At 58.9% G+C, this 22,506-nt stretch overlaps 2 protein-coding genes and 1 long non-coding RNA gene across 12 annotated transcripts; 2 read left to right on the top strand and 1 right to left on the bottom strand.

Annotated features, from left to right (window-relative positions):
• The first annotated feature begins 14 nt into the window (after positions 1-14).
• LOC144315809 (uncharacterized) lies at positions 15-5,040 on the top strand. Its single transcript, XR_013381580.1, has 2 exons — positions 15-399; positions 1,833-5,040. It is a non-coding gene; the product is annotated as an uncharacterized LOC144315809 (long non-coding RNA).
• Positions 118-13,694, bottom strand: DCST1 (DC-STAMP domain containing 1). 3 transcript variants are annotated; one of them, XM_077900909.1, is made up of 16 exons: positions 13,103-13,689; positions 12,627-12,752; positions 12,481-12,555; positions 8,914-9,042; positions 8,443-8,582; positions 7,584-7,800; positions 7,357-7,500; positions 6,711-6,832; positions 6,182-6,339; positions 4,305-4,404; positions 4,083-4,178; positions 3,822-3,948; positions 3,404-3,520; positions 2,833-2,975; positions 2,641-2,754; positions 123-504 (listed from the first exon to the last, which is right to left on the bottom strand). In XM_077900909.1, the coding sequence occupies exons 1-16, from the start codon at positions 13,161-13,163 to the stop codon at positions 253-255; spliced, it is 2,121 nt and encodes a 706-aa protein (XP_077757035.1). In that variant the 5' UTR covers positions 13,164-13,689; the 3' UTR covers positions 123-252. The 3 variants fall into 3 exon arrangements, with proteins under 3 accessions (XP_077757034.1, XP_077757036.1, XP_077757035.1); XM_077900908.1 differs by having other exon boundaries at positions 118-504; positions 4,083-4,404; positions 13,103-13,694; XM_077900910.1 differs by lacking the exon at positions 4,083-4,178 and having other exon boundaries at positions 121-504; positions 13,103-13,691.
• On the top strand, positions 13,396-22,502 carry DCST2 (DC-STAMP domain containing 2). Of its 8 annotated transcripts, XM_077900902.1 has the most exons (17): positions 13,397-13,604; positions 13,692-13,734; positions 14,101-14,271; positions 14,557-14,658; positions 14,868-15,065; positions 15,281-15,346; positions 15,723-15,936; positions 16,092-16,249; positions 16,417-16,605; positions 16,713-16,877; positions 17,653-17,820; positions 17,916-18,016; positions 18,692-18,822; positions 19,061-19,188; positions 19,489-19,582; positions 19,683-19,823; positions 22,302-22,502. In XM_077900902.1, the coding sequence occupies exons 1-17, from the start codon at positions 13,467-13,469 to the stop codon at positions 22,489-22,491; spliced, it is 2,397 nt and encodes a 798-aa protein (XP_077757028.1). In that variant the 5' UTR covers positions 13,397-13,466; the 3' UTR covers positions 22,492-22,502. The 8 variants fall into 8 exon arrangements, 7 of the variants coding, with proteins under 7 accessions (XP_077757031.1, XP_077757027.1, XP_077757028.1 ...); XM_077900900.1 differs by having other exon boundaries at positions 13,397-13,734; XM_077900907.1 differs by having other exon boundaries at positions 13,398-13,734; positions 19,683-19,818; positions 22,302-22,428.
• The last annotated feature ends 4 nt before the right edge of the window (positions 22,503-22,506 follow it).

Below are 22,506 nucleotides of genomic sequence, written 5' to 3'. Positions count from 1 at the left end.
ACCCGCGCCCCGCCCCCGCGGCGTTCCGGCCGCTGCGCGCGTTGGGAGCCGAGGCCGGTCCTACCCTCTTGGGCCGCGCGCCTCCACCCGGCCGGGCCCGGGCCCGGACCCCATCCCCGCAGCGTGGCTGCCCTCCCGCGTCACGTCGGCGGCCCGAGGCTGCGGACTGCCAGTCAGACCCCTGGGACGCGCGGGCGTCTGGAGCAGACGGGCCTTTACTCAGCGCGGGGAGCGGGTGGACTGGACGCCCCTTCACTCCGCGTAGGTGGCGTCGTCGTTGCTGTCGCTGTAGGCGGAGGACGAGAGCTCCTCGCGCGGGGTGCAGGCCGGGCACCGCCGACGCATGTCGTCCCAGCACGACTGGCAGTACACGGCCCCGCAGTCCGGCGTCGGGCACAGGTAGGCCTCAGGCGTTTGCGGCGCCTGGCACACCACGCAGCGCTGGCGCAGCCAGCGGCGCAGGAGCGGGCAGCGGCGGTCCAGGACGGCCGCCAGGCCGCGGTGCTGCGGAGCGAGGGCGAAAGAAGGGGTGCGAGGGGCGCTGGAGCGCGCGCGGTGCCTGCCAGGGCCCACGTGCTGAGCGCCCTGGACTGCAGGGGTGCTGGGGAAGTGGGTCTAGAGAGCCTCCCTCCCCCCGCTCGGCCATGGAGAGGGAGGGAATGCAGCTCCCACTACCCCCCAGCCCGGAGCAGCAGCCACCACCACCTGGACTTTCCCATAGTCCACCTTATCTGGTTCTCATGGTGGGCTCCGATTATCGATTATCGCTGCTAGGTTCATTTGACAGGTGAGAAGCAGAATCTCACAAGGGTTATGTGAGTTCCCAAAGTGCACAGACAGTAAGCAAGCAAACCCGACTGGCCCCAGGTCCCCTGATTGCAGATCCCAGGTCTGATTCAGAATGCTTCCACCCTCTTGCCAGCCAATTGCCAGGAATTCTCTGCAGGCCACTTTATCAGGGCAGTTTTTGCTCAAGAAACCGGAGGCCCCACTGCATGTCAAAGGCAGAATCCCTGGCCTTGGCCTTCAGAGTTTTCCACACTCTGGTCCCTCTCCAGCTTCTGCTCTAACTCAGCCCACCTTGAACTTTGTGTCTCCTGTATCAGCCTCTCAGACTCACCCTGGCCCTTGAGAGTCCCTTTGGGCTCTGAGTATTTGCACATTCTGTTCCCTTAGCTCCAGAGGAATGCCCTTCACATTTCTATCTTCCCACCAAAATCCAGTTTACTTCATGACTAGGTCATGGAATCACAGTACGTTCACTTTTTCATCAGATATTCGTTTAGCTTCTGTGTGTCATGGGAGATCTAGGCTCCGGGTGGGGTGGGGGTGGGGGAGGGAGTCAAGCAAAGATGGTCTCTCACTTTTACAGCTCTGTTGGGGCTGATTAAGAATGGCTGCCATGAGCAGCCCTGGTGGCTCAGCAGTTTAGCGCTGCCTTTTAGCCCAGGGCCTGTTCCTGGAGACCCGGGATCCACTCCCACGTCAGGCTCCCTGCATGGAGCCTGCTTCTCCCTCTGCCTGTGTCTCTGCCTCTTTCTCTCTCTCTCTCTCTCTCTCTCTCTCTCTGTGTTTCTCTTGAATAAATAAATAAAATCTTTAAATACATGGAGCCCATTAAAAAAAAAAAAAAAGCCCTGAGAAACAAAGGGTTGCAGAAAGGGAGGAGGGTGGGGGGATGGGGTAACTGGGTGACGGGCACTAAGGACACTTGATGGGATGAGCACTGGGTGTAATACTATATATTGGCAAATTGAATTTAAGTAAAAAATATATTTTTTAAAAAAGCCCAATAGCCCTGTAAAACAGGCTCCTTATCATTTCTTTTTCAGATGAGAAAACGTGTGGAAAGGCAGTCACTTGCCCTGAGTTACATGGTGACAGCTAGTGTGTGCATGGAGCTTGCTAGGTGCCTGCTCCATGAGAGTGAGACTCCCTTCGTTTTTCCAACAACCAGATGGAACAGTAGTTCACTCTGTGTTCCAGAAGGGAAAAACTGACGGCCAGCATTTAAGTAAGTACTCCAGATCACAGTTGTCATGGCAATAAAGAAAGGAGCCAGGATTCAAACCCAGGCCCTCTGGCACTGGCACCTCACTGGCACCCCACTGCCATGCTATTACTCATCTCTGCACAGGCCTTACACATCAGTGCTTCAGAGGGAAAAACTGAGGTCGGGGGAGGACCACCAAGGTCATGCAGCTTAATGAGGAAGTGTGGACTGGGAGCTGGTTCTTCTGCTCTGTACTTGTTCCTTACTCCACTTGGCCCTTCCCGATGCCTCCCTGCCTCCCCCAAAGACACTGAGCCTCTCAGTAGAACCTGTGGCTTGTGTTGGGTCACTTGTTTCTGGGGGAGACCCTTGCTTACTTTTAGCCAGACTGTACCAAATCTGATTCCCCCTTCCTGACTGCCTCCTGAGGGCCCACTGAGTGTCTCAGGCTGGGCTGAACCCTGGGGGACCAGAGGTGGATGCAGCCCTGACCCCAGGAGCTGGATGACCAGGGCCCTTGGCATGCATCACTTCAGAACTCGCTGAGCTCTGTGGGCTGGGCCCCTGGGGTTGGCCAGCCTGCTGGGAGGCTCCTCTTCCACGGTCCTCACAACCACAGGAGCCACGGGAGGAAGGCCTGGACTTACTGGAGGCTTCTGCTGTTGTGCCCGCCTCACGATGGCAGCCCTCCTTAACTTCGTAAAGGCCGCCCTTTTCCTCAGCAGGTCATTGTAGAGGAACAGGATCCTCTTCTTCTCTCGCTGGGGCCGGGGACAAGGGGTCAGTGACAGTGCTGCCCCTCAGGGCGGGGTTGCTGGGGAGTTTGTGGGAGGGTGTACCTTGGGGAAGTAGAAGGCTGCGATGACCCTCCGAAGTCGGTAGGCGAAGGCCTGGAGCAGGCAAAGGCACAGCAGCAGGCCCGTGGGGAGTGCGGCCCTCAGATAAGCCCTGGCATCCAGAGCCATGGGCTGGGGCAGGCAGGCTGGGCAGAGGTGGGCCCATCAGGGGTCGGCCAAGGCTGAGGGCAGGGTACCCCGCTGGGATGGGGTGCAGTTTAGGCTTCCAATGACCTTGCCTAGCCCTCCCCCTGCCAGGCTGCACCTTCCACACCATAGCTACCCGGCTGTTGAGGCTCTGCTCAACATGGCACAGATGTGAGAGGTTTCCATCATGGCAGAAAGTTCTGTTTGGCAGTGTTGCTCTAAGGCTGGGATCCTTTGTCCCCAAGGCCTCCGCCCCTACACTGCTCTGACTCAAGGCTGCCATTTTCCAGCAATTCAAGTCTGACCGGACGTTTCCTGCTCTGATGCCTCTAACCCCAGCATGCTGACTGCCCCCCCTTGCCACACCTTGGAAAGACCCTGGCCCCCGCCCTCAATTCCTCTGACCCAGACTTTCAGCATCACTCACGCATGTTGTTTGATTCCACCACTGTCTCCGAGGAGCTGTTCAGGGCTCCAATGGTTTTCCGAAGAAGCCGGGCAAGCATGGAGTCCCCCCCGACTTTCACTTCCAATTTATGGCTGCCTGAGGTGTGGGAGGTCAGGAAAGGGTTGCAGTTTAGGGGATGAGGCAGGATGGGGACTGGATGTGTGTGGGGGGGTCAAGACATAGATATCCTCTGCTACCCAGGCCCTCCCATCCCTCCACTGAGTGCTAAGCCCTCCCTGTGGCAGAAATAAAGGAGACCTGGAGACAGAGCCCTCCAGTGACAGCTGTCAGATTGCAGGGTTGAGACCCGACCCTGAGCAGGTCAGTGAGGGGCTGGGCCCCAGAAGGAGGTGCCAGAACTAAAAGAAGTGGCCACATGTGGATGGGCATCACTCACTGCGGAAGGAGTACTGTAGGAAGGAGTGGTGGCGGATGGTGTCAAAGATTGAGTAGAGAGCCCAGTCCAGGCCGCAGAGGAGCAGCAGCAGGAGCAGAACAGGCACTGTCTCCACGAGCTCTCTCACCTGTCAGAGGAGAGCAGGCCCTGAGCTGGGCAGCACCACCCGCCCTGCACGGAGGCCTCCTGATGCCTCTGCCTTCACCCTGCATGCCCAGCCTACAGTTGGCTCCAGGGGCCTTCCCCCCACTCTATCCTCACCACATTTTTTGTTTCCGAGGCCTGCATGGTGGGATTATAGGGGAAGATGATGGTCTTCTCCTCGGCTTTGCGGAGTGGCAGCAAAGTCCGTTTGCCCTGGATAAAATGTCCACCCTGTGAGGGACACCAGGGCCCTCTCCCCTTGGCCCTCTGCCCTTCTGGAGCCTGAAGCCACAGAGGGCACACAGCAAGGTGCCTGTGGTCAGGGCTGTTCCCACTCACCAACTTCTTCCTGCGTTCATCAATCTGACAGAAGTAGGTGCTGATATAGATGTTGTCAAAGCGGATGTCGCCATTGTAGCTGTCCACATAGGAGAAGGACCTGTGCATGAAGACATCTCCATGTCCTCCAAGCTCTCTTCACCCACCCCCAACCACGGGCTTCCTGGATGCTCGGTCATTCCCCAGACCACCCAGCATGGCAGAGACACTCTGTCAGCAGCCTGCAGTCCGGTGCAAGGTGGGTACCCATACAAGCGAGGAGACACAGGTGAAAAGGCAGGGAGGATCGTGTGCCCGGGCGAGAGGGGAGCTTTCCCAGGTGTGGATCCAGCTGGCCAGATCTCAAGCAGAGGAAGCAGCAGGAGCAAAGGCAGAGAGAGGCGGGGAGCCCCTCAAGGCTACAGAACCACCAGCCATTACGCTGGACTCCCACATCCACCTCTGGACCCAGCCGGCAGTACATCTGGAGGTCACTTCAAACAAAACTCATCCCCCACCTACATTTCCCTCCTTTCCCGTAAACCCTTGAGAAAGCAGTGTTTTCTGTTGTGTGCTGGTAAGGGGCTCTTCCGGGTGCACGTCCCAAAGTCCCACATGATGCTTCGGTTTCCTAAGGAAAAGATGTTAATTACTGGGGATGTGTTTCAAAGTGAAAGTTACTTCAAATACTCTCTGTAAACTGTGAAACATGAGTTCCAGCGCCGTGGTACTAAACCCTGTAAAAATCCTCTTCAAAGGCCGAAAGCGCAGTAAATGCCGAGGCAGCCCGTGAGCGCCCCCGTGTGGCAGCCGTCCGCTCGCCCGCCCCGCCCTCTGGCCAGCTCGGGCCTCGCCGCCGCCGTGGCCAGGGCCCTCGCCCAGGCTCAGAGCCTGGAAGCCGACTCTGCCTCCTCCCTCTCTCCCTCCCTCCCTAAACTGGCTTTGAGACCTGCAGCACCTTTCCTCTTCCTGCCGCCATCTCGGGCCAGCTTCCTGCCACGCCCTGCTCCCCCTCAGGCTCTCTAACCCCTGACCCACCTTGGCCTCCCAGCCTGCAGCCTGCAGGGCTTTCCAGACTCTTCTGGCCACAACTGCTTCAGTCCCGTCCTTTAGCCCAGCCTCTGCCATCTACACCCCACAGAAGCAGTGATCTCTGCCACAAAAGAACTCCTTTCTCTCCTTGACCGTGTCTCCCCACCTGCAGCCTTTTGAACCCCAATGATGGCCGTTGCAGGGGCATGTCCTCAGCTCCCACCCCTGTCCCCAGAGCCAGGTGGTAGCCAAGCCCTCCAGCCATCTGTGTTTCCTGGGTGCCTCTCTGGCCTCCCCTAGACCACCAGCGTCTTGAGAGCAGGAAGACAGTGCCCTCATCTCTGTCTTCGCACTGGGCCGTCGCCCTTGGCACACACCTGCCCCACAGACTGGGCTCTGAGCAGGAGCCCCACCCTCCCCGCACTCCCCTTGCCCGGCATCTCAGGACTCTGGGGGCGGAGACAGGAAACAGGGTCCAGAGGTCAGCAGGGAGACCCAGTGAGGCCCAGGGCAGCCCAGCTGGACACCCGGCTGGGTGGGGTTGAGGACTTTGGTCCAAATGGAGGGAAAGTGGCTGCCAACACAGCAGGCGGCAGAAAATGAAAGCAGGGTTGGACGATAAAAATGGGCAAAGTCAGAGCCAAGGGGAATATGAAGGGCAAGAGAAAAATCAAAAGTCAGAGCTGAGAGTAAAAGAAGTCAGTGCTGGGATGAAGGCCAAAAGAGGCAGATAAAGGGAGGCCGTCTCCCTTTCAAGGTGGTGGGAGCACCGGCAGTGGGCAGCATGTCTCTGTGCTGCTAAGCCCCCTCCGTGGGGGCGGGGTCTTCTGTCAGGGACCCTGGGGCATCAGGGATGGAGGGCTCACGCGCGGAAAACCAGCAGGAAAGTGCAGGACAACAGTACTCGCAGCAGCCCCAGCGTCCACTCCAGCTGGGCCTCCTGCTGGAGGACATAGTCCTGCAGCTCCGCGCTCACGTGTTCCCAGCTCGTGTTGAGGCCCAGCATCCACGCCTGCTTTTCTTCCTGGTGGAGGGCACAGGTGCAGGCACGACCCTCCTTGCCATCTGCGCCCAGCCGCTGCCCCACCCCATGTCCCCCCAGCTCTCCCCAGGACCTGCAGGACCCCCGTGTGCAGAGACCTAACGCCCTGGGGCGCGGCACCCTCCTCCACCCGGCCCCACTCCCAGGCTGACGCCCTCTCACACCTGGCTGACCTCTGGAACCCAGAGTCAGGCCTGGGCAGACCGCAGGCTGGCACTGCCCCCTCCCTGTCACCCAGTACCAGCCCCGTTCCGGCCTCGTTCTCTCCCCTACCCCTTCATCTCCTCATCTGCTTTGGCCATGCCCTGTGTCCTCCACCCACTCCCTCGCTCATCCCAGCCCCTGCCTCCTACCTTGAGGTCAATAGTGGCTGAAAACTCCCCACCCAGGTCATGGATAGACTGGTTGACAGAGTCATAGGTCTGCCCGAAGTTGCCTTCCACAGGGATGCGACTGCGGCACCACACCTCCATCGCTGTGGGGCGGGGGTACAGGTCAGAGTCTGGGGGCCTGTGCCCGCTTCCCACCGCCCACGTCCCCACCTGCGGTTCCTCTGTCCAGCTATGTGCCGGTCTGCCCATGACCTCCTTCCTCACTGAGGCTTTCCCCTTTCTGCCCTGCTTGGATCTTGGGTCCCGGGAACAAAGCCCAATTTTCCCTCACTTTTCTCACCTATTTGTAACCATGCCAACTATGAATAGTGATGGCAACATTTATAAGAGAATTCCTTTGTATGTTACTTGCTTCACATGTATTGCTCCCTTACATCCTCAGAACCCCCTAAGGGGATGAGGACTATTATTATGCCCATCCTTCAGATGAACAGACAGATCTCAGAGCCTGCCTGAGCACAAGCTGGGGGGCAGAGCCAGCCAGCAGAAGGGTTGGGGGTGCTGGTGCCCTCAGCATCTGTGCCCTGCCCATTTCGGGCTTTCCTACCCATATGCCCACCCAGCAGTCCCCGGCCTGGTGTCCCCACCCTCCCCTCACCCCACCGACCCCTGGCAATGCTGCAGAAAAATTTGAACGTCATGGGCAGGCAGAGCAGGTGGTTGAGCAGCGGAACCCAGATGCGCTGCATGCACTGTTTGTGTTTCTGGTCAAACCAGCGCTGGCAGCTGAGGATGGCCTGGTCCACCACATCTGCAGGAAGGGGCAAGGAACAGGTGAGGCCCCAGCCCCAACCTGGAGCCCCGGCCCCAGCCTGCGTCCAGCACGACCCTCACAGGAGCAGCGCAGCTTGGTCTTCAGCTCATACATCTTCTGTGTGGAGAGGTGGTACCTGGATGGCACAGCTCGGTACATCTCTCCACCTCGGGCTGTACCCTCCAAGCCCATGGAGTTCTCCAGTGTGTAGCCAGTCTCGCTGTTCACCTGGTCATCCAGGTCCTCAAAGGACTTGGTGATGTTCTGAGTCTCGGCTTTCAGTGAGTCTTTGCTGGCCTGGGGTTGGAGGGCAAGGAAGGAGCTGTGGTCAGCGGGGCAGCCGAGGAGCCCAGGCCCCTGAGAGGCCTCTCACTCTGTGCTCCACTCTTCAGTCCTCAGGGACCCCCGCTTCCTGTCACCAGTGGCCCCGGGTCTGCCCCTGCGCAGCTCCCAGCTTCTTGCAGGCCCCCGTCTCAGATCCCTGCTAGTGACAGAGGATTCCCAGACCCTTGGACTTCACACTAACCACCCAGACCCTATGCCATCTCCATGTCCCCAGTCTCCCCAACACCAGCCCGTCCCCCCAACTCCCCAACTCTCCAATTCTCCCACACCCCAGCCTCCAGTCCTCCCAGCTCAATTCTGTGATCCCTGGGGCCTCAGAGCTTCCTGACTCCTCAGGCCAAGGCCCCCGGTTTCCAGCTGCCCAGAGTACTGCCTACCCAGGTGTTTGGAAACAAAGGGTGGGGGCTTGTGTGTCCCATGACTGGGGGTGGGGGCTTCCCCGGCAGTTAGTGCCCAGGGCACATCCTGCAATGTTTAAGGACTGTCCTGCAAAAAATGCCAGTGGTGCCCCATTAGGAAACTGAGTCCAGGATCACAAATCATTCCGGGCCCCTGGGGAGTGGGGCCCAGGCCTTGCCCGTGCAAGGTCCTGACCAGCAGGTCCTTGAGCACTGCCCGCAGCGGGCCCACGGAGACGCGCCAGGCCTTGCGCGTGTTGTTGATCTGCAGCTGTACAGTGCAGCCCAGCGACGAGATCACCTCGTTGAGGTTGTTCCGCAGGTTGGCCGCCGGTCCTGCAGGAAGATGTCCTGGTGGGTCTCCCTCTGGAGCCAGCCACTTCCTGAAGACCCCCTTTGTGCCTGCTCTGCATACATTGACTGCCTTCTAGAATTGTACTGTGGTAGGACCCCAGAGCCTGGGAGCGGTCATGCCCTCACCTGCTGTTTGTGTTTACCTGGGTGAGGCATGGGGACCCAGAGATGCAGAGGCACTGTCTGGGGGCACACAGCGAATTGGAGCAGCTGGGATCAGACTCCCACTCTTCCTCCTTCCCTGGGTCTTACCGGATGGCCCCCTGGGATCCTTGCTCAGGTCACAGACTGCTACCCAGGGACACAGACTCACCCTCATAGATGGCAGCCAGGGCGTATCCCAGCACGAAGAGCCTGCCCTCTTTGCCCAGCATCTTAGGGACAAGCAGGAGGCTGGCACAGCGGATGTGCGGGGAGGTCCCCCAGCCCACGACCCCCAAGCCTGTTGGGAGAAACCAGCGGGTGCTGAGGCCAAGGGAGGATGCTGCCTGACTCACAAGGCTTAGCAGAGCACCCACACCCCAACTTCTTTCTAGCAGCATCACCACACTGCCTTTACCCCATTTACCCCAGCTCCACTCATCTGTGTACTGAGTGAACAGCCGTTTACAGAGCTGAGCTCTGTGGTGGCTCTGGAGGGGCTCAGAGAGACACCAGAGGTCCAAGAGCCCTGGTCAGTGACTGAGGGTGTGTGTGTGTGTGTGTGTGTGTGTGTGTGTGTGTGTGTGTACATGCAGGAAGGGGAAGCCGTCCTCTGTGCCAGCCAAGGTGCTGAGGGAGCAGGGAGAGCGAGAGAGTTCTGCAGACAGTCACTGGTACTCGGAGCCACCTTGTGGTTCCCGGTTTCCCGTGCTCTGACCCCTGCCCCGCTGGCAATCCCCGTCCCTAATGTCAGCCCTTAATCACGTCCCTCTCTGTAACACTCTGTGTTAGCAGTTTCATGTGTGTCTCCCTGTGGTCTCTGCAAGGAGACACAGAGAGCTCCTTGGAGCTCATAATGCAGGGAGAGAGACGGCGAATAAACAAATGACTACAACTCCGAGTGTTTCTCCTTCTCCGGGGCTGTGGGAGCGGAGTTCGCAGGCGGTTCTGTGGGGAGGGTGGGGCCAGGAAGGCTGGACAAAGCAGCTGACGTGTCAGCTAGGTCTGGAAGATGAGTAAAGTAGTGAGGAGGCAGGACAGCATTCCAAGCCAAAGAGACAGCAGAGTTGGGCTTGCCCACTCTGGGATGGAGTGCTTGCCAGCACCCCCATCGCCTAAGCAAGGTCTGTCCATGCCCCTGGCCCTCGCAGGGTCCCCGTTGCCTTTCAGGGGGGCTACCTGGCCCTCTGCTTCTGTTCTCTCACTAACTTGCAGCCAGAGTGACCTTGTAGACACAGAAATCTGACCCTGTCCCTTCTCTGCTCCAAACTATCACTGATGTTGGACCACACTTGGGGACCAGTACAGGCTCCTTCAACATGGTATGCAGACCCCTGTGCTGGGGCGCCTGCCTAGCAGCTGCCAGGCTGCTCAGCCCTTTGCCTACCCTGTCCTCCCACACAGGCCTGTTGCTGGGCCTGGAGTGTGCCAAGCTCATTGTGCTTCTCCGGCAGCTCCCTCTGCCAGGAGCGTGGCTCTTCACCTGGCCAGCTGTACCTCGTCATACAGGTTTGCTATGATCCCTGTCTGGTACCACCCGACAGCTTGTCTGCCTCCTTCCTTGCTAATACAACTTGAGTTTAGTTCAAGGGCAACATCCTGTCCCTGCCCCACACCTAGGAGTGAATCTGGATCTGTCGAACCCAATCATGGTATAACCAGACATCAGAGGGGGTTTGTTCTGCTGTCTCATCTTCTGGCCAAAGACTCAGGCTAAGGATGGAATTGGCAGTAGTTGCCCTATACTCTACAGAGAGCCCCGTGGGGCTAGGTACCCTCTCTGAGCTCATCCGAAGGACATAACTAGTCTCTGGGATTTTCTGGAAGAGGAGACGAGCAGTTGGAATAAGCAGACATGGCAGGAGAGTCTAAAGAGAGGACGGGTGTCCAGTTTCAGGCCCAGGGGGAGACCTCATGGGCACCCGGCCGAGACTAGAGCAGAGGGGGAGGTGGCTTCTCTGAGCTGCACACCTAGAGCCCACAGTGGGAGGAGAGGTCACAGCAGTGCTGGCCAGGCCTCTGGGGATGGTGGGGGGGACGTGATCTAGAGCCTGCTTGCTCTCCATGGGGGTAGGGGGGTGGGCAGCTGCACATGCCTGCTTTCCCACTTTGGCAGGGCAAGGACGTGCACATCTTCCCTGGGACAAGTGGACATTTTGGAGGTCAGCAGGCCTTAAGCCTCCTGTGAGGTTCTCCGTCCAAGAGGGCAGCCCGTTTGCAGACAGCGACCTAAACATAAGGTCTGTGGGTGGCAGTAGCTACAAGACGTGAACAAATAGAACTACTCTCCGCAGGAAACTGGACCTCAAGGTCCACACAGAGCCTCTAGAGAGAGACCACAAGAGACCCCGAGGCAGGACAGCTCTGCTGCCCAGAGGCAGTGGGGCTCTCCCAGGATTGAGGACTTTGGCTTTCTGTCCTTCTAATCCCTTCTGACATCAGAAGAACCAGAAGGATAAGGAAGTGGAGAAAGGAGGGTGGGCCATGTGGAGACCCCCCACCCTCCTGCCAGCTGCCAGGGGCCTGGGGATCGTGGTGCCAGGAGGGAAGATGCTAGAGAGTGCCATGAGGTGGGATTTGCATACACACGGCATCGGACCTTTCCAACCCTAGAAATAGTCATAATTATAGAAGCAGGAATGGGTCTTGTCAATGAAAACAAGCAGTAAGCAAAGGGTGCATGGGAAAGGCTGCCCGTGGGGGTAGGCTGTGGGTGGTTGGGTGTCCACACAGGTCGATTCATTGAGTGAGCTAGCAAGGGCCCTACTAGGCAGGTGCGGGATGGACAGAATAGGCAGGCGCGGGATGGACAGGATAGGCAGGCGCGGGATGGACAGGATGGGGAAGCTAGCTGGGGGTCTGGGAAAGTTTTCCTCCTTCTTAAAAGAGACCTAAGGAAGGAATGTTCCAGTCTTCCAACATTGGGTATGAAGATGAGATGCCTGGACTTGCTGCAGCCACTGCATGACCTGAAGACAAATGGTCACCAGGTCAAAGATGGCAGGGAAAAGAGGCTGGCCCCTGGGTCCTTGGGGGGTGAACTGAATTGCTGAATTATCCAAATTCCAAAGACTGCTCAACCTTGAAACTTGTTGTTACATGAGATAATCAACTTTCTCTGTGGTTAAACCACTTTCAGGTGGGTTTTCTGTTCTCATAGCCTGACAACTGCTGACACCAGGCCCTTGGCCCAGTGTCACCTCCAAGAATCCTTTCCTGACTACTCAGCCCCTGCCTCCTCAGCCCCTTTCCCCTACACCCTCAGCTTGCTCTCTTTGTACCTCTTTTCACAGCAGCAGAAGTACTCTCGTTCCTTTCTTGTTCCTTTCCTGCCCAAGTCTCTCCACTGCCTCCTCCCCCTGTGACCCTATCGGCTGGTGAAGCCTTAGCTTGGTGCACACTGAATGAATGAGCAAATGAGAGAATGAATGAATGGATGGAACTGGGAGGAGCAGGACACAAGGTCAGAGAGGTCAGCAGACTCGGGACCTGGGGTTTGAGGGCATCACGTGGCTAACTCAGAGTCCTTCTCTGGGGAGGCTCCTGGAGGACAAAGACTGGGTTTCCTTCTGTAGACCGGGGCCTCTTCTCCCTGGATCTTCCCTCAGAGCCCAAGAGGAGACTTGGGCCATGAGGGCCACTTGGGACAGAAGAGACAAGGCCAGATTCCTTCCTGGGCACCTAGACTCTTGTGGCCCCACAGACCTCTGGAGAGTCCCTGTCCGTTGCCAGCACTCACCCACCAAGCTGTACAATGTCACCATCTTCTGATCCTCATAGATGTTCATAGGGTTCACCAGGAGCTGGAAGAGACCTGAGAGTGCAGGGTCAAGCCAGAGGTCGAAGGACAGGTCTCCAACCCACCAACCTCTGCCCCCCACTCACCCACAGCCAGGAGCCCTCCAGTGCTTGCCCCCAGCAGAAAAGCAGACACAGGGAACTCGCCCGGCTGGCGCTGCAGGAATCGGTTGCCCATGACAGGCAGCCCCCAGCTCAGGAGCTTCTGCAGTGCTGAGGGATCAGACAGGTTAGCCCTGCAGGGCCAACAGCCCATCCCTCTGGTGGGGATGTGCTTCGTTAGGATCAGGGGCCTGCGGGGAGGGGGGGAATGGCAGGAACAGGGTGGGGAAGGAACTGGATGGGGGGCATCCTGAAGGAGCATGGGGGACCCTGAGGACTCAAGGAAGGTGGGATGGAGATAAGAGGAAAGGGCTTGGCTGGAGGGGGGCACTGGGTCAGAGGGCTGGATGCTGGGGACCCATGATGCAGGGGGGCCGTGCAGGTGCGAGAGGAGAGACAGGGTAAGAGGCCCAGAGGGGCTGGGGCCCTGGGACAGGGCGGGATCTCTGTGACCCACTCACTGGTGTGGGGGACCTTCCCTTTTTGCCCGGTTGCTCCGTTCTGAAGAAGTCTGATGTCCATAAGTCTGCTCTGGGGACCCTCTGCTGTCCCACAAGTGTCCTCAAGGATGTCCTTGGGCACAGAGGTCTGCTTCTGTCCCCTCAGCCACCCCCACAGCCTGAGTGAGGTCTGTGTCTTCTGCCCTGAGTCTTGGGGAAGGAGATTAGAGTCTCCTGCCCCCTCCCCAGTCCTGAAGCTGGCTCAGGCACTCCAAGACAGAAACAGTCTGAGCCTCCGGAACTTTAGAATGTGGTGAGGAATTCCAGGACCCTGGAACCTGGTGGACATCTCCTGGAGACATGCCGACGTTTGGTCTCAGTAGCCATGCCCAAAGTCTCAAAGGACGTGGTGTACCCCCTGGGGGCAGAGGAGTCCAGCATGACGCGGGCTGCAGTCCGCAGCATGGGGGCATTTAGCCTGGGCTTGTCCTTGGCCACAGCCTACGGTCTCCTGGAGCTGCTGGTAGAAGGACATAGCCCCTGGGGCTGCCTGGTGGGCACCCTCACTCTGGCCACCTTCCTCAGCCTGGGCATGGGATTCTCCCGCCAGGTCCGGGTCACTGTCTTCCTGCTGCTGCCTCAGGCATTCTCCAGTGAGCCTGGTGCCAGGGGCAGGGTCTGGGGCAGGGGCGGGAGCAGGGGCAGGGGCAGGGTCTAGGGCAGGGGCAGGAGCAGGGGCAGGGTCTAAGGCAGGGGCAGGGTCTGGGGCAGGGGCAGGAGCAGGGGCAGGGTCTGGGGCAGGGGCAGGGTATAAGGCAGGGCAGGGTCTAGGGCAGGGACACGGTCTGGGGCAGGGACAAGGTCTGGGGCAGGGTCTAGGGCAGGAGCAGGGCCTGGGGCAGGAGGGATCTTGGGGGACAGATTTGAGGGAAATATTCTGGAAGCTTCTGTGAGAGACTTGCAGATGTTACTGTGTGTGCGGGGCTGGGGTCCTGGTTCTGATAAGCTGTCCACCCCAGAGCACGGCCGGACACTGCTGTTGGTGGCTGCCTTTGGGTTGGTGCTTCAAGGACCTTGTGCCAACATGCTGCGCAACTTCACACAGGCCAGCGAGGCTGTGGCCTGTGGGGCCGAACTGGCCTTGAACCAGACTGCGGAAGTGCTGGAGCGGGCCAAGCAGCCTCTTGTCAGTAAGGCCTCCCAGCCCCAGCCAGCCCCCACGTGCCCCTGGCTTTTGCATCCTGCAGCTCTCTGGCTCCATTCCTCTCTGCTCTTGGTGCTGGGCCCTAACCTCAAAGAGTCCAGTTAGATACCCTGATCCTTGCTCACTGGTCTGCTCTGCTGCCAGCTTGTCCACTTCCCAGACACAGGCGTCCAGGTGTCCCAGCTTCTAAGTGTCAGCCTCCTCTCCACCTCCTACCCCAGGAGCAGTGGTGAGAACCAGCCCCATATGAGTCCTACCCTTTGCCTCTCAGGTGCTCTGAGCAAGATTAAAGCCATTGCCCAGAAGACCAAAGCGGTGGCTGACCGGATACGCAAGTTCTTTCGGTCAATCATGGATGGTGTGAAGCATATAGGTCAGCACAGTTAGCATGTCTGTTGGGGGGTGTGGTGTCTCTTCACCTTGTCCCTGACCCGGGTGCTGACTAGTCCCCACTGGATACAGCACAGCCAGGCCTCTGCCCATAGGCCTCTCTGGCTCAGGGTGCTGTCCTGCTGTCCCCGAGTGCCCAAGAGGACACTGCAGGACTGCAGGCCTGGGTACCAGCCCCGCCACTGTCCCCAGCCAGGGCCCTGAGGAACGTGTGGTATTGGCTCCTGCATATCGGTGATGTGTGCAACTCAGAGCTAGGCAACCCGTACGTGAAGTGTGCACATGTCTTCGAAAATGCCAAGGACAACTGCATGATGCTTATACCACGTGCCCACCACCTGTGCTATGTGTTCATGCCCTTCAAGCTAGTGCTCTGTGGACTCGCCAGTGGTGAGACAGCCAGGGCTTGGGCAGTACTGGGAAGACAAGGGGGGAGTTCAGAGGGCGGAGCCTGGGGGTGGTGGCGGGGGTGGGGGGGTGGGGGGGGAGTTCAAAGCCAGTGCAGAGGTGAGCGAGAAAATTGAGAAGCCTCTGAGCGCTCAGTCTCCAGAGGCAGGAGGGGCTGTGTCTCTTGGCCCTCCTGACACTCAGTCTCTGGGTGTCAGTGGTTCAGGTGTTCTGTGTCATCCCCAAGTACATCCAACCCTTCTTACGCAAGACCCTGGGCACCCGTGAGTGGCCCCTCAAGCTCCTCTGCTCCGGGCAATCTCCCCAAGTGCTCCTGGGACCCAGGGAGAAGATGGGGTGGGGGCAGGGAAGGTGCCCAGGAAAGTGAGGCTCAGCCAGGGGGCAGTGTCTCAGCAAAAGTTGGACTTTAGAGGACAGAGGAGAGGGTGGGGGGGCTCCTGTGACCCCCACTCCCAGCTCCACAGTGTGAGGGGCCTTGGGGTCAGGCCTGCGGCACTATAGACTGGGCGGTGTGGACCTCGTCCCCTCCTCAGTCCACAGCAGGTCCTGGCATGGGGTCTTGGCTGGTGGGTGAACTGTGCCAGGGCCCCCTCCCCTAAGTATCCTGGTTCTCGGCCCCCCTGCACCTGCTGGCCCCAGCCGTGATGAAGTTAATTAACCGAGTACGACAGGAGTTTGAGTTCAACGTGACAGTTGCCCACCACTTCTCTGTGGATCTCAACGCCTCCCGGAGCTTGTCCCAGGTGGCTCTGGACCTCAAGGAAGCTGTCACCCTGAAGCTGTACCACGTCCGAGAGGCCCTGGCTCTGATGGGCTACACCACACCTCTGCTGCTCACGATTCTCTACCTTCAGTGTGGGACTGGGGGACTCGGGCTGCGGGGGGCCAGCCCCTCCCCGGGCCTCTTGAAGGGCTGGAGTTTGGGGATGTGCCTGGAGGGTGGGGAGGGGGGTACCCTGTGGGTTGGTCTGGTCTGGGTGCTGAGGGGCCACACGTGTCCTCCTTCAGAGCTCTGCTCTACCGGTACTGTTACCTGAACTGGATCAGTTACGACAACGTCTACATCACCAGCCGATTCCTGCACATGGAGGCTGTCCGCTCCAGGGCAGGACTGCCCACGGTGCTGCCACTCAGTGCCCACGAGGCCAGGCACTACATCCAGCCGGGTGAGCACCCTGAGGCCTGAGGACAGAGGCCCCGATACCTCACAGGCCTGACCTGAGGTCCCAAGCTCAGGGGGCGCTGTCTTTGAGGGGTCCTCTTTCCACAAGGGGAAAGGAGAGCCCCACATGGCATGCACACATACATGACTAAGGGCACATGATGCTTCCAGGAGCCCCGGACGTCCAGAGAGAGGGAAGCATAGATGGGGAGTGGATGCCAACCAAGGGATGTGTGGACATGTTCACATGGAGAAGCAGCCTGGGGGGCAGGGGGTCAGGATGCCCCAGGAGGGATGGTCCCTCCAGCCTCAGAGCTCCTGCCCACCCTTGCCCAGAAGTCATGACAGCTTCCACAGCAGGTGGATAAGTAGGCCCCAGCTCAGTGGGGGGAGGGAGACCCCTCCAGGACCTAGAGTCTGGTGGGTGGGGGGTGGAGTAGCGTCCTCCTGACCCCCGTCCCCTCCAGGTTCCATCTTCCTGTCCCGGTGGGAACAGATATTTTATGTCTTGGCAATCTTCAACCTTGTCCGACACCTGCTCCTCGTGCTGCTCCTGGTCTTCCTGGATTATGCCGTCTTCTGGGTGCTGGACTTGGCACGGCACCAGCTGCAGGGGGAGATTGTGGCCCGCAGTGAGTGCCTAAACCTTCCTTGGCCCTCCCCCTTGCAGCCCCTTGGTTGGCGTCCTGCCTGTCCTGGGAGAGTGCCTGATGTCCCAAGTCACTGTCACTCATTGGTCCTTGACTTTTCCCCTTGAACTCTGGGCTGTGCCAGGGTACCCCAGTGTCCGGTTCACGGTCATACCATACAGAGAAGTTAAAAACACAGAATCAGGAGTCGGACTGGCTGAGGCTCCATCCCTATCATGCCCTCTGGAGGTGGTAACTTCGGGCCTGTTCCTTAATCCTTCAGAGTTGGAGTACTAGCCTCAAGCCCCTTGGGTTGCTCCAAGGGGCACGTGAGGCCGTGTGGGTGAGTGCTGGGAGTCCAGTGGGTGGGAGCATGCCGTAAACCACAGGGTATAAGTAATCTCATCTGTCCGTGTGCCAGAGGTCCAATATAAAAGGTTTGAAAAGGCCCCAAACAATCAATAAAGCACTGAGTCTAGTGCCTGCTACACAGTTGGTATTTAGCAAATGCTTTAAAACCAACGCTTCTGGGCCATTGTGGAAGCAGCGATGGACTCACTGACCACCAAGGCTGTCTGTAGTGTGGTAGCCAGGGCAATTCTGACCCCTGGAGCCAGTCCTGGGGGCCAAGGGCTGAGGTTAGATCCTGGGGCACTGCAGGTCCCCCTGGCTGGAGGTACGGGGCTGTCCACAAGAGGCACACTGCCCACCGGTGCCGTCTGGCCCACATGGCTCTCCTGCTGCTGTCATAGTCCCTCACCGCATGCCTTTACACCAGGCCCCGTGTTAGTATCCATAACCGTGGAAGGCACCGGCTATACTGGGAATGTTTACCGTGATCTGGTGTCAGCGTTCGACGTCCTGCAGCAGAGCAATATCAGTATCTTGTCCCAGCGCTGCCTCCTGCGCCCCTCTGAGCCCAATAGCACCGGTTATATCGTCATTGGTAGGAACCACGCCCCCGGGAGGGTGGATAGACAGTGTGAGGGGCGTGAGGGATGCAGACCAAAGAGGGACTCCCTGCCCCTGCTGTCCCCGCAGGCATCATGTACGGCCTCTGCTTCTTCGTCACGCTCTTCGGCAGCTATGTCAGTAGGCTGCGGCGGGTCATCTGTGCCTCCTACTACCCATCCCAGGAGCAGGTGACAGTCACAGCTGGTGTCCCTGCTGACCTCGGCGCCCCCCATGCCCACCCGTGAAGCTGGAGGCTGTCTGTCTCTGTCTTGGTTTGGGGAGCTGAGGGTCTCAGCAGCACCAGTCCTCTCTCTGGCTGAACTCTAAGCAAACCACCCAGTCTGCTGGTCTTGTGCCTGATGGGGCCAGGGGAAATGGCACCCCTTGGCGCAGGGTTTGCTGAGAGGATCTGGCCCCCAATGTTTTGTTGAAAGCTTGTGGGGTGGGGGCAGTGTCCGCATGTGCAGGTGTGAATGGAAACTCAGCACTTGTGGACTCATTCACTGAGCACTTGGCATAGGCCTGTAGCGGCACTGGCCCCCAGGGTGCCAGGGTGAACCAGACAGGCTGGGGCTCACAGCCTCAAGCCAGGCCAGATAGGCTTTTGACAAGATATTACAATTAAAAAGTGTTTTTGTTAAGGAATGAATGAAGTGCTATGAACACCTGGAGGAGAAAATAGGTAACCCCGCCTAGGGGAGCCCAGAGGCTTCCCAAAGGAAGGGGCATTTGAGCCAAGCCTAGAGGGTTCCATAGGAGTTCGACAGAAGGCAAAGGTAGGGAGTGGCGATGCAGGCAGAGAGCATTCCAGGCAGATAAAATGGGATCAAGGGGGATCCCAGCCCTGATCTCCCCTCCACCAGGAGAGGATCTCCTACCTCTACGATTTGCTTCTGAGCCGCCGGAGCAGTCCGCTGGCTGCTCTGCACCGAACCGTGAGGCGGCGGGCAGCTGACCAGGGCCACACAAGTGTCCTCCAGGAGCTGGCCACACGGTGAGCCCACTGTCCTCCCTAAGTGTCCAGAGGTTTGGTTGATGAGGGTGCCCATTGCATGAGATCCATGTCCTGAGAGGGAGAGTCTCAGATGAGAATTCCAGGGGTTGGGGAGTGAAGGGGGGATGAGGGCTGGAAGCAGAGGCTGCTGCTGCCCCACTCAGAGGAATGGAGGGGCCATGGGGTGTGGGGTCAGCTGGTGGGGTTGGCCAGCTCAGTGTCAGGGTCCCCTCTTCAGGTTCTCCTGCCTGAATCCGGTTGTCAGCCACTTTTGGCAGCACCAGGACTACTGCCTGGGCTGCGGGCAGCCCCACGCCCAGGAGGACACAGAGAACTTTGTGTCCTGCAGTACTCCAGGCTGCCAAGGTGAGACTCCCGGGCCTCAGGCCTCTCCCTGATGGGATGTGACAGTCACCCAGGGTCCTTCCTCTGTGGACTTCCGGGCCCGTCCCTTCATCACTGTGCATGTTCTTGTGGGCTCACCTTCACCCAGTTTGCCATAATTCCCCCGGTGGTAACAGAATTCATTCATGAATAGCCATTCATTGCGGCCGCCCCTGCGTGCCCCTAGACAAGGACAGTTTCTCCCCAGGGCTGGGGGCGGGGGAGCTTGGCGGGTGGGTGGGCTAGCTCAGATTCCCCTCCTTCCCTCCTGGCATTTTGCAGGTCTCTTCTGCCCCACCTGCTTCCGTCTCCTGCACAACACCTGCTCGGTGTGTGCAGCTCCCCTCTCCCACCAGGGAGACCTGGACCTGGAGCTGTGAGTGTCCAGTGTGACGGGCTGGCTGCGGTGTGTGGGGGCGGGGGGTGGCCACCCTCCCCCAGGATCTCTGTGGGCCACCTGATGGGAGGTTTCCCAGGGACTCCAGTGACGAGGAAGGCCCCCGCCTATGGCTGGCAGCCGCCCGAAGAAAGGACCGGGAGCAGGAGCGGTTACTGCGCAGGCAGCTGCAGGAGGCCCTGGGCAAGACCCTCTCTTCTGAACCTAGCCCCAAGGTAAGGTGAGCAGAAGCAGGACATGGAGCCAGGGAGGCCTGAGCCTGTTGTCACATGTGCCACGGGTTTCTTGGGTGCCTGGGCCTCTACCAGAGCTGGGCACAGAGGTGAAAGGCAGGGGCGGAAGGAGATCTGTCTAGCGCCTGCCCTTGGCGCAACAAAAGGCAAGGGTGATAGCAGTGCACAGGGGTTCCAGGAGGGCAGCCGGCAGGGCAGGCAGCAGGCAGAATGACAGGTTTGGGACGGGGCTGTGTTAATGAAGGCTTCAGTGAACAGGTGAAAAGAGAGGTGGGTTTGGGGGCTACCTGGGTGTCCATTGGGCTGACGGGCAGTGGAGAGCCTTCCTGGGGAAGCCGGTGTGAGCTTGGAGAATGGGCAATGTTTGGGGGGGGGGCAGGGGGAGCCTAAGGGAGGCCATGAGTGTCTGTCTGCTGAAGTCGGAGGGCACTGAGAGGAGCTTGGCAGTCAAGGGGCAGAGAGCTGGCTGAGTGCCCCACTTGCCACCTGAAGATATCCAGGAAAGGGACACATTTATAGTTGTCTTCTAAGACAATGAGCTAAGAAGGCAGGGGGAAGCTGATGTGGCCTCAGGACGGAGGCCCTGAGGATGGGGGGGGGTGGTCATTGGATGAGGTGGTGCTGGTGGAGAGGAAGAACGGGTGCCAGGGCGAGAGCAATTGCTCAGTTGGAGAGCTTTGGGGTATCTGTAGGAAAGCCTGCTGCCGATGCCCAGGGCCTCTGACGCTGTGGTTGACTTATTATTACAGGCTCTAGGGGAGAGGCAGGGAAGCAGAAGGCAAGGGGGAGGGGCAGGACCCTGGGGGGGCTCAGGCAAAACCAAACAAGGAAGAGGCTCCAGCAGGCAGCAGGTGGGAGCCAAGCACAGTAATGCTGTGAGAGGGGGCAAGGAGGGGGCGGAAGCCTGGTCAGTGAATTTGGCGGCTGAGACATCACTGGAGTGGCTGTGGGAACATTTCTTGTGGTCCCAGGAAAGCCCAGACCAGACTGTAATGGGTTGAAGGCTGACAGGTAGAGAAGATGCAGAAAGAAATAGTATGGGGCTCTGTATCACAGCCACGAGAAGCTTGATCACTCTCTTTGCAAATAGAACTGTTGGTGTTAAAAAAGGAAGCTTTGCTGATGGAGAGGAGGGAGTTAGTGCAGCATAGCAGAGGCAGAGCTTGCCCTAGGCGCGCAAAAGGGCTTAGGGTTACCGAAGTGAGGGAGGGCTGGGCTTTAGAGGTGAAAGAGGGGCCCCAGAGGTGGGGTCCAGGGCCAGGCGGCCAGGGCACCTCTGCGCAGGGGGGAGCGGTGTTCCTCTGAGCAGAGCTGAGCCTGCTCTGGTCTGGCAGCCTTCCTCAACTCTGAGAGATGGGGGGAACCCCGCTGAGAGAGCAGAGAAGGGGCTGGGAGTGGAAGGTCAGAGGGAGGGGGTGGACAGCACACGTCCTTGGTCCTGTGAGAAGAAGCTGTCTGGAGGTGAAGGGATTGGCAGGTGGCTCTCAAGCCTCAGATGATGTGCGAACCACAACCTGTAACGACTGACTCCTATATGCTCGAGATGCAGCTTTCTTCCGGAAAAGTGATCTTTTGAACAGGACTCGAGGGCTGAAGGCTTTTCTGGGTGGGTCGGGGGAGGGATGTGATGGGGAAAGAATTGAGGTATCTTCAGTAAGAATGATAGGACTGGCCTGGGGGCAGGAGAGGGACTGACACCAGTGGGGAGTCCCTGGGGAGTCCATGGTCTCTGTTTTGATGAAGCATTAGAGCAGAGTTCGTGGCCAAGAGGGACACAGAGAACGGGTTGTGGTTAGGGAAGATTCTGGGATAGATGCAGAGGGCAACCAAGGTTGAAGGGGTGTCCCAATAGGAACAGAGGCAGACAGCCTGACAGCCACAGTGGTCAAGGATGGAAAGCCTGGAGAGGTGGGTGATGATGAGTTAGTCTGGTACTGGCACCCTGGGTGGTGTGGCAGGTGTCTGGGGAGATAGCTGCGGCTTCAGGGGGCGGGGGGCAGCTGCCTCCAGGGCCTGGGGGTGCAGCAGCTGGGGCCTTTGCTGTATGCCATGTACCAGCCAGGTACTTGGGCAGCCTGCATACCAACTGCAGTGGGCATATGTGGTGTGAATGCCGCAAGGGGTATCGATGGGCTGAGAGGTTGGAGGGGATGTGAAGCTTTATTTTCAGAACTTCCTAAGGGCTCACTGAAGTTAAAAGTGGGGTGGTGGGGAAACTTGAGCCCTGAGCAGGTAGATGTACCACCCAGGTCACTGTTGGTTCTGCCCTTACTAGCCATGTACCTTGAGCAAGTGACTGCCCACAGGTCCCTTGGCATCAGCCTAAAACTGTGGGATCTCCAGCCATGGGCCGGTACCCCGCGGGGGTCTGTGAGAGCCGCAGAGGCTGGCAGATCTGGGCAGGGCAGGGATGTGCCTGTGGAAACAGCCTCGCTGACAGAGCACTCCCTCACTGTCCTTACTAGTGACCTGGATGAGAAGGGCTGTTGGCAGAGGACACACAGGTGGCGACCACCTGGGGTCCAGTCTCTCAGGATTCCCATGCCCCCTGGCCCCACAGATGACCTCAGAAATCCTCTGCTCCCAGTTCAGGAGCCCAGCCTCTCAGCTTCTAATCTCCCTGCTCCTGATCCCTCCCACCCACCCCCAAAATAAAGGAACCGAAGGCAG

The sequence above is a fragment of the Canis aureus genome, chromosome 6, assembly GCF_053574225.1.
Source record: "Canis aureus isolate CA01 chromosome 6, VMU_Caureus_v.1.0, whole genome shotgun sequence".
In the NCBI taxonomy this organism is placed as follows: domain Eukaryota; kingdom Metazoa; phylum Chordata; class Mammalia; order Carnivora; family Canidae; genus Canis; species Canis aureus.
Note: the sequence above shows the minus strand (reverse complement) of the source record. Positions and strands in the feature narration are given on the sequence as shown.

Excerpts from the sequence above, each read along its gene's own strand:
- DCST1 (XM_077900908.1), bottom strand. The coding sequence starts at position 13,163 with ATGGACATCAGACTTCTTCAGAACGGAGCAACCGGGCAAAAAGGGAAG. Across the intron at positions 3,949-4,082 it reads CCTCGGAAACAAAAAATGTG|GTGAGAGAGCTCGTGGAGAC; the intron begins GTGAGGATAGAG and ends CTCCTCTGACAG. Across the intron at positions 2,755-2,832 it reads CAGCCTTCTACTTCCCCAAG|CGAGAGAAGAAGAGGATCCT; the intron begins GTACACCCTCCC and ends CCCCGGCCCCAG.
- DCST2 (XM_077900900.1), top strand. The coding sequence starts at position 13,467 with ATGCCCAAAGTCTCAAAGGACGTGGTGTACCCCCTGGGGGCAGAGGAG. Across the intron at positions 14,659-14,867 it reads GGATGGTGTGAAGCATATAG|CCAGGGCCCTGAGGAACGTG; the intron begins GTCAGCACAGTT and ends CACTGTCCCCAG. Across the intron at positions 15,937-16,091 it reads CTCACGATTCTCTACCTTCA|AGCTCTGCTCTACCGGTACT; the intron begins GTGTGGGACTGG and ends GTCCTCCTTCAG.